At 51.2% G+C, this 13,187-nt stretch overlaps 1 protein-coding gene across 2 annotated transcripts in view; it reads right to left on the bottom strand.

The window, feature by feature from the left end:
• USH1C (USH1 protein network component harmonin) overlaps positions 1 to 13,187 on the bottom strand; it is a 48,377-nt gene that overhangs the window by 11,821 nt on the left and 23,369 nt on the right. Inside the window, exons 15-19 of one of the 2 annotated variants that reach the window (XM_061146662.1) lie at positions 9,963 to 10,012; positions 5,969 to 6,121; positions 4,817 to 4,933; positions 3,790 to 4,272; positions 471 to 590 (exon numbers count right to left, since the gene is read on the bottom strand). In XM_061146662.1, the coding sequence (XP_061002645.1) occupies positions 471 to 590; positions 3,790 to 4,272; positions 4,817 to 4,933; positions 5,969 to 6,121; positions 9,963 to 10,012 (923 nt within the window). Of the gene's footprint in view, positions 1 to 470; positions 591 to 3,789; positions 4,273 to 4,816; positions 4,934 to 5,968; positions 6,122 to 9,962; positions 10,013 to 11,117; positions 11,192 to 13,187 lie in introns of both variants that reach the window. The other variant, XM_061146651.1, reaches the window with a different exon arrangement.

Genomic DNA, 13,187 nt, shown 5'->3' with positions numbered 1-13,187 from the left:
CTGGGTTCGATCCCTGGGTCAGGAAGATTCCCTGGAGAAGGAAATGGCAACCCACTCCAGTACTCTTGCCTAGAAAATCCCATGGACAAAGGAGTCTGGTATCCATGGGGTCGCAAAGAGTCGGACATGACTGAGCGACTTCACTTTTACTTTACAGAGCCTGACACATGGAGGCTGATAATAATCAGTGCTGTTATTATTCTTACTTTGAGATGGCGCTCTAGGCCATCTGATCAAGTGAGGAACAGGAATTTCACTGGTTGTGGCAACACTCACCTATACCCACATGGATTCACCACCTGGCTAATGAGAAGGTTATTAGCCTTACAAAGGGTTATTACAGAGTTATTACAAACTCTGATGTGAGTTTGAATCCCACCTCACTTTTCCTCTAGAGGTAGCAGCAGCCAGGGGAGACAGCCCATGTCCACTCCTCTGAAGTGGCCTTGCAGGGGACTCGAGGGGCTTACCAGGACCTCAGATTTCACAGGTGGCCTGTAGACATAGTTGGACTCCTGGTGGACCATGACCGGCTTGGAGATGGTGGACACGCCAGGGCCTCGTGGAGGCTGTGGGCTTGGGCAGAATGTCTACAGGGGTTAGTTTAAAGAGAGGCCCATGTGAGGTCATGAGATGGGTGGCCCAGGACAACCACAGCACTTTGACACACAGGCAAATTCACACCATGCACTGAGCCAGCTTGGTCCGTTCGCCCTGAGGGATGTCCTAGGTGTGTGGCCTTCAGCAGAGGGACGAGAAGTCCATCGGCCACAGTGTGTCCTGGGGCCACAGAAACATTTGGGTGGTTCTGAGGAATCAGGGACTTGAGCCGGAGCCTGTTGTGGGGGTGCCAGCAGGCACTGCCACTCAGAGGAGACTCTCAAGGCTCCCCCTCAGTGGCCACAGGTGCCATCCATCCTCTTCTCTTTCTAAGGAGGCAGCTGCAGTTCCAGGACTGCACACGCAGCATCTGCTGCTCCTGCTGGGTGGGCACAGAGTCCCTGGAGGTGGGGGCGGGGGCGGGGTGGGTGGACCAGTAAGCACAGCGTCAGGAGAGCTGATGCAACATGTCTGCTTGGCTCTGACCCACTTGATCATCTTGGGCAAGACAAATAGGGTTACAGCCCTGCCCTGAACCCTTCATGGCTCCCCATTGACTACCAAGCTCCTTGGCTCAGCCCCCAGGGACTTGTCTACCTTCCTTGGCAGTCTCATCCTCACTCCTTGCCCTCCTCACGCTGCCTAGATCGAGCCTCCAAACTGCTCAGCTCTCTCGCCTTGAGGGTTTTGCACATGCTCTTCCCTCCTGCTTTACGTGCCCAGATGTTGGCTTGGGTGTCACCACCTTTGGGGACCATTCCTTGAGTTTTTCCTCCCCACCCCCTCCTGCAGTTCCCTCATCTGTCCTGGTGTTCGGGAGTTTCCTGCTGACTTGGCTGTCCTCCCACCAGACTCAGGACTGGGCTGTCCATCTTGTGCTGGTTCTCAGTGCCCGGCACAGCGTCTGGCACAGAGCAGGAGTCACTAAACAAGTCACATGAGCAAATGAAGAACTTAGTAGGTAAGTGAACGCCTGGGACAGGGGGTAGACAGTGCCTTGGAAACCTTCCTCTGGCAGGTGCCTGTGTGGCTGACACAGGTGTTTGTTTCCACCACCCGAGACCTGCTGGGGGCAGGGCTGATTGTGCAGACATGTGATGGTCCACATGTCCTACGGCAGCACTGATGACCCTCACTCGAGAATGCAGGGAGGAGGAGGATGGGCAGGGTCAGTGATGCACGGACCAAAGTGCTGATACAGGAGAGATGAAGCTAACCGAGACAGCTAACCCCCAACCTTCATGGCTTTTATGTCACTTAAGACATTTAGGGTCCAATTCTTCAGAGGCTCCTTGTGTGTGTGGGGGGAGCTTTTAATTTTCTCTCTGCTCTGATCAGGAACTATCAGTGGGAACTTCATGATGACTGGAGGAATCTGAGCAAGTGGGACCTGGTTTTGAATCTTGACCCTGACTCAAAAGGCTGCAGGTTACCTCTAATCTCATGGTTGCAGCTTTACCCTAATTTTCTTGTACCCTGATCTGTCACTGATCATAGGTAATGTCTATTGAGCACCTCCTATGTGCTCCAATTATTAACTTAGAATGAGTTCATGTATTAATTCATTTGATCTTCATAATAAGTAGGTGTCGTTAGCATTCCTATTTTATAGATGAGGAAACCCAGGCTCAGACAGATGAAGCAATACATGCCCAAAGTCATAGAGCCAGCGACTGAGCCAGGATTCAAACCTGGGTAGTTCCTTCTTGCCATTGTTATGTCCATGGCACCTGCAATAGCCTTCTCCCATCACACATGTATCACTATCCCCCAAGGCTCAACTCTAAAGAGGTGCCATCAACCTCCCATCAGAATGAATCCCTCCCATAGCACCTAGCCTGTGTGGCTGTTATAGCTGATTCCTACCTGGTCAGCTGTTAATCCTTTAGCTGGCAAAGTCCTGCAGAGCACAAGTGTGCCAACTGTCTCTGTGCTGTCTTCAGCTCTGCTCCCCGCACCCTGCTGCCATGGCCCCAACACAGAAGCACAGGGAAGGTGCTCAGTTGATTACTGACTTGAATTCGTTGAGGGAAAGATGCTGCCCCTCTTGGTAGGGGCCCCTCTCAAGAAGGATGTTGGCTTCTGTGCCAGACTCACTCAGCCTCCTGCAAACCTGCTCTGGCTGGGCCTGGGGGCAAGACATCCTTGGAATGCTAGACTTCTGTCAGGGCTCGGGGCTCAGGACCCCACTGGGAGTCCCTCTGAGAGGCTCCTGCTGGCAGTTGCAGCCTTGTCAGCATCTGGCACTTTCTTCGTTCCCAAATTCCTTCCTCCAAGCACTCCCGAATGAGATGCTTAGTCTGCACTTCATGCAGGAACCCAAACCCATGCAGCAAAGGTTAATAAAAATAGCTGATCAGGTACTACTGACTACCCTGCCCTCAAACCCCACTCTTAGTCAACATGAGCAGCTGTAGTTCTGACTGAAGTCTTCCCTTACAGCTACTGGAGCAGAGAAATATTTTGTTTTTCCCTCCCAGGGATCAAAGCTCTGTGTCTTCACTATGGATTGCCTCTCAGTCTTTGGCTAAAGAACAATTAATGAGGAATATGTCTTTTTGAGAAAGATCACTGTTCTGCCTGCTGACATCCAAGAAAAAGGTCCCTAATCTTTTAGTTGCAAATTTGGAGCTTTCTAGGAACTATCCATTTTCATTTTTTTCCATAGCTGGCAGTTGGCCAGAAATTTCTGGCTATTATGCTTCAAGCTAATATAGTTGGCTAGTGTTGTAGAAAACAGCATGGTAATGTCTTAATACTGCAGTGGACAGTGTTATCACCTCATTTACAGAGTCTAATACTGCTCCCCTGTTAAACAGAGGATTCATTCACCACATTCAATATCAAGAAACGACTACCTGGCATATAAATAGAGCTCTGGCTCTTCATTAACACAGCCTTGCAAGTGCTACAGTGAAGGTTACCAGCTGGTACTAGCTAAGAGGATCAGAAATTGCTCATCCCAAGTATCACAGGCAATTCACCATACCATGCAGCACTTCAAAATCAGCAGAAGCCATACGCATGCAGGAAGTCCACAACTGCAGGCTGGGGAGCCAGTTCCTGGAAAAGGGGCTGGGGTGGTGTTTCCTCCCATCTGCACGTGCAGGAGCAGAGGAGGGCGTGGGAAACAGCAGCCTGGCCCACTCTTCCTGCTTCCTTGCACTGCATGCAGAACAGAGGCAGTACCTTCTGGGCGGGTGGGAAGCTCCGATCGGGGACAGGAGAGTTGGCAGGCTTCCCACTGTGGTTCTTGGCCTCCCAGTCCTCTGCTGGATCTCCTGTCTCCCCAGCGCGGAAGGGGTGGTTGCCCAGAGCTTCTTCCAGCGCAGAGGGCAGCGGGCGGGTGGGAGTGAGGTCTTGGGTGGGAATGGAGGGTGGGGGAGGGATGGGGATGGGGGGTGGAGTGCGCTGCACCCAGGGCGAGGAAGAGGCACTCACTCGGCCTGATGAGGGCAGGACAGGGGGCGCGGGGACCTTGGAGGGTGGGTTGGAGGGTGGAGGGTGAGGCATCACAGGCAAGGCAGAGGCGGTCTTGGGGGGGTAGTAGAACATGTCCAGGGGGATGTCATCCAGGTCAGTGGTGTGAAGGTGCAGCCCGCCTGCGAAGCGCCTCAGGGGCGGGGCCAGGGGAGACACAGAGGGTGGGGGAGGCGGGGGCCCTGTGGTCATCTGGGGGTGGCAAGGAAGTTCTGTCACGGGCGAGCGCCCCACTTCACGATACACCGTCTAACGCTCATCTGTTTCTCTTGCTGCTGGAGACCCACCACCCTTGAAACCCGAACCTTGGAAGCGGGAGGGGTGGTCAATTCTCTGCCACCTGGGTGCCCAGCGGATCCCACACCAGGTGGCCAGTAGGGGGCACCAAAACGCATGCGAGTGATGAAAAGGCAACCATATAATTCATCATCTAAACTGGAACGCACATGACAGGGAAAAATACACTCTTAATAATTATGCCCGGACAGCAGGCCTAACGGATCATCTCAGATGAGCTGGGACTTAGAGGTCACTCTGGAAATAAGCCCAGAAATACAGACACACCTCCCTCCTCAAGACGGGCGCATGGAGTGGGCTGGTCAGCAGCCCTGGAGGGTGGCCAGGCTGCCTCCCTAGCATGGGGACATGTCGCCTCCCGCCATCCCCAGGGTGGGTGGTGCCAAAGGCAGCAGGAGGGTCTATGTGGACAGAAGCGCTCTGGGAAGGGCTCTGTTACCTCTGAAATCTCATTATCAGCAGAGGAAATCTGCTCAAGGCGTGTCTGACAGAGCCTTTCCACCCAATACTGAATCTTTTCGGACTCCTCAAGGTCTTCCCGCTCTGTCTCAGATACCTGGGACCCAAGGCCAGGGCAAAATGGAGAGGACGGAGGGCACATTGAGTCACACGTGGACAGCACACTCAAGTCAATAGTTCAGAAGCACTTCTTAAAAACCCAGAGTACTGTTGAATGTGTCAACTACCTAGAAAAAGTCCCAGGCTTGTTCCACCTGGCCCCAGCGGAGGGGAAATAAGGGAGAGAGGTGTTGGGGTGTTAGCTTACAGCAGGTGTAGGCAAAATTCGAGAAGGGGCTTATGCCTTGCATGAGATTAGCTGTCTTTAGGATTCCCACCAACTCTGAGGCTCTTAGGATTCTCCAAAAATGGTCCTTTTGTAGGCACATTCCAAGAGTCCAGCTTTACTGCTTGTTTCTTTTTCCCCTCATTCCAGGCTGCCTTGTCCTCAGGAGCACAAGTTCCATGTTATCTTTAATTCTGTAGCTAATTTGTTCTAATGTCAAATCTAATGCACTTCACATTTTCCAGGACTTCTCTGGTTTTGTAATCTAATCAGCTTGGCATTCTGATTCACAGAAGCTTTAAAGAGCAGCACAACCTGAGTTGTTGATGGAGGTGGGGCTCAAACTGACCCAGATCTAATGACAGGTGAGTAGAAGGCTAACTTCAGATCTACAGTCTGGGCAGAAGGGTTAGCCTCAGACTCAAACCCTGAGCAGGGAGGCCAGCCTTACAGCCATACCAAGGAGGAGAGGCCTAGACTTGCACTCAGTTTGGTGGGAGTGGGGGTTGAGGGCAGAAACAGACCTCTAGCCATGTGCAAGGAGGCCAACCTGAGGCCCACAGTCTGGGCAGAGAGGCCAGGTCCTGAGCAGTATCGATCCCAAACATACACACCTTAGCCAGAAGCTAGTCTCACTCTGGGGAGGTGGGAAGATCTCACCCTCCAGCCTGGGGAGGGGGCTGGGCTCACTCCATCCTCAGACTCCATCTGGAAACAGCTACTCTAGCTGATTTTCTGAGAGCATGGTGGGGACCAACCAAACTGTCCCAGGGACGCTCCCTGGCCTGAGAGCAGGACACGTCATACCTCCTGGGCCAGCCGGTTGATCTTCAGTTGCTTTTCCTTCTCCAGCATTTCCTCTTTCTCTTTGTAAAGCTTCTGCTCAAACTCCAGTTCCTTTTTATTCTTTCTCAACTCCTGAAGGCTATCATACTTGGCTTTCTTCTTATCCTTTCCTTTCTGAGCAGATGTGGCATTGTTTATATGACAAGGGTTACAAGGCATTGTTGACACTGGCACAGCACAGCAAACAGGGCATTCAGACAACAGCAGGCACCTCCCTCCCATGAGTCCCTCTCCTAGGTCTGCTCAATCACACTGGGCACTGGGCACTGGGCTTCAGGTTTAGGACAGGCAGGACGCTGCTACCCATTGCAGAGTGAGACACACTTCCTATGCCGGTCAGAAGAACTGGCTTACTAGTTCACTAACAAGCTGTGTGAGCTTGGCTAGGCTCCTTAACCTCTCTGGGCCTGGTTTATCTCACCTCCAGAATGGGGGAGATACCTGCCCCACAGGTTTGCCATCTAGAGCCAATGAAATAACATCTATGAAAGCACTTTGTATGCTTCCAAGTGCTGTATTTAAAAAAGGCACTGTATTTATTTCCCAGTGTCTGGGCATAGGCCTTCTCCATTATCTGGATGTTCAGACAACACAGATGCATCCTGGTAGATTCTAGAGAAAATCTGGGACAGCTGGCTAAACCTCATTTACAGAGATCCACTGTCCTGAGCTAGAGGAGAAGGGTGTCAGCCTCAGACCTGGAAGCCCAGAGCCAAGGACATCAGCTTTTGTCCTGCTGCTTAAACTCCAGACCATTTCCTCCTGCAGAGTCCAAACCCACTGTTTTCTCTGAACTAGGACTGGGAATTGGTGTGGAGGGGCAGGTAGGAAGGATGGCCCAAGTGTTCTTCACTGGCCATCAGGGTTCCAGAGGATTGGGGGAGGGAGATGGAGGGCAAACAGACTTCTTTTTCCTGTTTGAATTAGACCACAAAGTCTGCTTTCCTGGCTGCTTCTCCCATGGGCTTGCAGGGAAGCCAAGGAGTAAAGAAGGAAGAGAGTTAAGACTTATTGACTGCCTGGGTACCAAGAGGTTTACATTGCTTATCCCAACTGTGGGGCTTCCCTGGTGGCTCAGATGGTAAAGAATCTGCCTGCAGTGCAGGCAGGAAGACCCAGGGTCAATCCCATCCGTAGGTACTATCCCCCTTCTCTTGATGAAGGAGCCGAGACGCAGAGGTGAAGTCCCTTGTCTGGTGTCGAACATCTAGTAAGTGGTGATGCCAGAATTTGGACTAGAGTCTTTCAGGTCCCACAGTTTCCCCACTGCACCCTGATGAGCTGGGGGCAAGGGAAGCATGGCAGGAGGGAGTGTCGGCCCCCCGTGCAGCATGGAGGACAGGGGCCGGGAAACACAACAACTCTCCAGGGAAGGAGGAAGCCTGCAAGTTCGCTGAACCCACCCCCACCTTCCCAGGCCTTCCTGGGTGGGGCCTGCTCTCAGAACTCCTGAATCATCCCATCATTCAAGGCCAGGAATGAGAAATTGAGTTTCCCAGCAATGGACACACAACTTTGTCCACAGCTAGAGGGGCCTGATGGATCATTATGGGCTGTGACTGAGTCATTCTGTCTCCCTTCCTAAAGACAACACCCAACTCTGTGCACAGGTGCTTTGGAGATGGTCCCCCATCTAGCAGATGGGGGCCCCACCCTCAGAGCAGTCTATGAGCCACTTGAGAAAATGGTTTTCACTGCTTCAGAGCCCTGCTTGGTTCCTTCTTATCTTGTTCACTAGACTCTTGGCTAGGTTGATAGATGAATCTCTACCATCGCATTATTGATTCAGACAACTCCCCAAGAGGAGTCAGAACCATTCTGCCCAATGGCAGCTTGCTAGACTAAGGGCATGACCTCCCACAGGGACCATCATAATAGGCATGGCCATTCTACTTTTTTTTTTTTTTTTTTAATCAGTGTTAAGATTTTAGAGCTAGGACTCCTGGGTGGGGAGGGAGATGTGAGTTTCTGTCTCATTTCCAAGAAAAGAGCACCTGCTTACTGAAGCAGAAAGGCAAGCTGCCCCATAGCATCGCGTACTGGTCTCATAGTAGCCTTTTCCATATGGGTTACTCAGCTGTGTGTGAATCTGCCTCTCTTGCCAGACGGCAGGCTCCAACCAGTAGGGTTGGTCTGCATAATTTACTCAAGCAGTCCTGGGGAAAGGACTCAGTAAGAACAACAAAGCCTTTGGGCACCGGAATAGACTTTGTGAGGCCACAGGCCTGGGCTCCTTGAGCCCCAGAGGGCCCAGGAAGACTCTGAATAGTTATCTTTTCAAATAAGAGGAATTTTGTGCATTGCTGACCACGGCCATCGAAGGCCACTTGTAATACCTGGGGACTTGGTTCCAGCTGCTTGGAGACAAAGCATCTCACATAACTCTAGAAAAAAAGTGTCAGTGGATTTTCAGAGTCAGCATGAGGGACATAATTCTGTTGTCCTTTAGCGGTCAGTCAAAGTCACTGAAAATACTCCTTCTGGTCCAGACTGAGAGGACAGGCAGATGGAGGGGAGGGGTGTGCTCTTGCCTCTACCTTCACGTGATTTTTCTCTCTTTTGGAAATGAAATGAAAACCAAAACACTAGCGATTTCTGGAATGACTAGACTAAAGGGTAGAGGAAAACAGGCTTTCCTCTTTGCCAACAGCAATTCTCAAGTGCTGCGATTTCTGATGGGAGGTGTGTGTGAAGGAGACACTGGTTCTTTTACATTTACCTAGTTATTAGTGCTTGGAAAAGAATTTACCTGTACATCTCCTTTTATTGTTTTTTCAAGTAAAATCCTCTGTGTGTGTGGGCATGTGTGTTACCCTGTCTGGTAGAGATAGTATATAGAGAAGAATTAGAAATTGAACCCAATGAAATATCATAAGCCATAGAGTCAGCCTGTAAGATGAAAAGGACAGCCCATGAGACCAAGACCTTTCTGGGAGGGGGGCAGTGTAAAGAGGGATCCCCTGAGATGCTCTGTTGTGCTAATTCAATGAGATACAGATCATTATCTGTGCTCCTAGGTAAAGACATTTACCCCTGTCAAGGGTAAAACAGACATCTATTATCTTAACAGTACCATGTTACAGGAAGGGGGTGGTTGTTTCCAGCACATCAGATATTCCCATTTTCCAGGCAGGGAGATGTTACATATCATCAAGGTCACCCAGCTGCCAGTGCTTTGGTTTCTAGGGAACTGACATCCTGCCAGAAAGAGCCAGTCGAATGATAACACCTAAATTAGTTCACCCAGATTTATGTTGATGCCTGATTTCCAAATACCAAGTCATTCTGAATGTCCAATCTACAAATATTAACAGCAGCATTTTCATAATCAAATGCCAAAGTGATTTAGGAAAAAAAAAAAAAAGAGGGAGCTTTATGGGGTCTGGAGATACAGGAATAAGATTTAGAGAGAAAATTCAAGGCCCCAGAGGCCAGAAAAATGCATTATCCTGGGCACATGCAGGGAAATTTCTAGGATAGAGCTAGGGTTGGTGAGACTTTGAATCTAGCCTGAGGCAGAAAAATCCCCACCCTGGAGCCAGTCTATGTCTGGTGCAGTCAGCCTCATAACCTGTCCTGCATGCACCCAATTGGATTTTTCACTCTGTCTGACCTTGGCTTCTGCTCTTAGCCTCTGGTTCTACTTGACAGAGAAACAAAGCAGATTCCTGCCATGGCTCTGCCCTGCCCCGTGCCCAGCGGGCCTGGTGCTGACCCAGCGGAGCCTGATGGTACCTGGGCAGGTCTCCGCCTGTGCATACTTCCCCCACGGTGCCTCTGTGACAGCACCCTATCCTGTGACATCAGCCATCAGAGAGGCACAGAGGGGGTTAGCCACCCCCTCCCCCCATTAAACAGCTGGTCACACTGTTGAGAGGCAACAGGCAAAGAAACAAGGGTAAAGGTCAAAACCCACAGCAAACTCAGCGGCCAGCAGCACTCAGTCCTGGCCTACCTTCCGAATGGTTGGGAATTTGCCATCGTAACGATAAAACCAGCCAAAGGCTATAAGAACACAGAGAACAAAGCGATGAGATGCAGATCAGCTTAACCAGGGCATCCACGGGCAGCAGCCAGGAGCTGGGTTCCCAAAGAACGTGCAGCTTTGAGATGAAAGCAGCCCCGGCAAATCCAATAGCCGAACCGCACCCTCTGCCTGACTCGCCGCTTACCTGGCCTCACCCAGGTTGTAAAGCGGGCCCAAGATAACCTGAGAAACGGCCCGATTCCCAGGCCCTGGGCCGCTGTCAACTGCCTCCCCCTGGACACTGGCTTCAGAAGTCAGTGCCAGAAAGTCCAAGACAAAGCCCCTTGTAGAAGGATGAGCTTTTCCCCATCATAGCCACAGTCTGCGAACACAAAGCCCCATTGAGTGAGGCCTCTCCTAACCAGCATCGGGTCCCTTCATCCAAAAAACAACCCCAAACAAAAGGGAGCCTGGGTCTCTGCCTAGAACGACTGTCAGACAGGACAAAACGGTCTTGCCTCACAGTGTGGTCCATGTCCTCAGGTTTTAACATTGAAAGAGGAGACCCTGTGGGGTGGGGGGAGGGGGTCAGCCCTGGGAAGGATGCTCAGGCAGCAGTGGGCAGAAGAATTGTCCCCAGAAAAGCATATCCCCACCCAGGCCAGATCCACAGCCCCCTGCCTTCCCCAACAGCAGCATGAAGGATGGGCTAATATCTCAAGGCTAAAGCTCCCTGGCCAGTGGTGATGGCTTAACAACCCACTTGACCAGCCTGAATTCTGGAACAGGATCTAGAAAGCACCTTGCTGGAGCCAGCACTCCCCTCTTAATTGCTGGATGTTGGGGAGGTCTAGAGGGCCCGAGGGGAGAGGCCAGGGCACCAGAGGAGGAACCTGGGCCTGTGGGGTATTAAATGTTTGAATCAGCAGTTCCAGCTGACATTTCAGCCTGGGCACAAGTCTTTTCCTCAAGGTTTTGTGGGCAGTGCTTGGACCAAGCCGGGGACTTGGAGGAGCTTCCGAGACTCCAGGAGTCCCCACCACGTACTGGGCCCGCAGAGCTGAGAGTGTGCAGGGCTGGCAGGAAGAAGCGGGCAAGGCAAGCAGAGCAGCAAGGCCAGGGAGCGAAGCGGGGGCCGCAAACCTGCTCTCCCCGCTTGTCCGTGCCTCCGTCCAGGTCATCTGCTGGGTCAAACTCGGGGTCCACACCCAGATGATCTACCCAGGAAAAGAGGAGGAAGCTGGTGAACCAAGAGGGACTTGCAAGACCAAGGGGCCAGAGGTGGTTGGGGGAGCCTGGGGGCCTGTGACCAGCTTATTCCATGGGAGAGCTGGGAGGTCAGGGGCAGGAACAGGGCTCAGGAACCCAGAACAAAGGTTTCTTGCTGTGGGATGGTGCGTGCAGCACTTTCAGCCTTAGAAGCTCTCATTTCTCTATCTGTACATGGGGCTAATCCGATCTGATGGCAGCATGAGAACGATTGTGCAAGGTATTTGGTTGACACAGGAGGGGTGGTGCTGATGACGGGAACACCTGAGTATTTACCAAGGGCCTGCAATCGGAGAACAGATCCTCCCTGCTTCTTCTGATCACCCTGGGAGCTCTGGGTCCCCAGGGGATGTCAGAACTGTGTGGATGGGCAGCAGATGAAAGCTGGGATCTTAAGGAAGTGAGGATATATCAAGGAGTAAAAGTAGTTAGGAAGACATGGATTTTGACCTAATGTGGAGAACACCAAACCATCCGTTCCAGTGGTTTCTAACCCAGACTCTGGCCTCCCTGGGGCCCTGGAATATTTGAGTCTGTTATGAGCTGTTTATTAATATTTCAAAATATCAATGAGAAGAACTTGCCCATTAACAAAGGAAAAGGTTATAAGTATTAATAAGTTCCTTTGCTTTTGGCTCAGTTTATATTTACTCCACAGTGAAACACTTGCTTTCTTGCTAATAAGAGGGATTACTTAATGAAACAATGAACACAAAAGGATGACTTAATAGTTTGGTAGGAAAAAAACTCAGCTTCTAAACCATGGGGTCTAACAGGGGTGGGGTGGGGGAGGGGCTACCAGATGGGGTCCTTGATGGGGAGAGATGGCTAGAAAGCTCTTATTTAAACTTCTTTATCTCTCAAACCTTCTTCCAGCTCTGGGATCCTTAAATACCCCTCTGCTCCCTGTTGCTTTTACTAAGGAAAGCTATTTTGGGGCCTCTGTGATGGCATGTTCTGGCTTGGAGGACTCCATGTAATGTTGGGGTTCTCCTGGGTCAGTCATGGGTAGGCAGCCAGATCCCTGGGACAGGGGGTGGGGAGGAGATCAGGGTGGATAATTAGGATGAACTGCTTTATTTTCCAGGCAAGAGATGTTCCTCGCTCTTTCCTGTCCGTTCAGAAATGCAGGGTCCACATAGGCAGATACTTGAGTCAGATAAATAACCTGTCAGCTGACTGGTCCCCCAAATTGAAGAGTGGTCAGGGAGGGGCAGGCTGCAGCCTAGCTCAAGAAGACAGCATCCCAACCTCCCAGCAATGGGCAAGAGGCAGGAATCGGGCCGGCTCAGAGGCCTCAATGTATTTCCTGACCAATCTCCAAAGCAGAATTACACTGCCGATGCAAACGGAGGTGGACGGAGGTGTAGCCACCTCAGCTCAGCTGGCAGGCCCTGGTCATCAGTCACGTGCTTCCCGGGGTCCCCTGAGAAAACACTTATATCTCGAGCAAAGGGAAAGTTCCTGCTCCTTTCATTCGAGAAGATTGATTTGGGTTAAAAGCAGTGAATAAATAGCTAGAGAAAGGGTTTTTATTTTCTACAGTCCCTGAAAGGATGTGTTTGCTCTCAAGCCCAGATCCAGTTTCTAGGAAGGTACTAAATTGACTAGGATTCCTTTCATAAGAAGCAATTAAAATTGATTCCTCTCCTTTGGAAGCTCCTATTTCACTCCTAAGAGCAAATTAGCTCCCTGTCTAAAACACTGATTATTCACTGAGAATTTAGCTCAACTAACACCAAATGTCAAGGGATGGCTGATGACAGCGTGCTTTGTCCTTGAGAGAGGACCCGAGATGACACCGCCCTGGTGCCAGTAAGGAATGTGCTGGGGGCTGTTTGCCCTGCCCCCGGGAAGGGCGGCATGGAACTATCCAGATGCCCTGCACCTCTTGTGGACCCAAGCGGCCTGTGCTGGCAAGGTGACGTCCCTCCAGGGATCAAG

This window comes from Dama dama, chromosome 1 (assembly GCF_033118175.1).
Source record: "Dama dama isolate Ldn47 chromosome 1, ASM3311817v1, whole genome shotgun sequence".
Classification (NCBI taxonomy): domain Eukaryota; kingdom Metazoa; phylum Chordata; class Mammalia; order Artiodactyla; family Cervidae; genus Dama; species Dama dama.
Note: the sequence above shows the minus strand (reverse complement) of the source record. Positions and strands in the feature narration are given on the sequence as shown.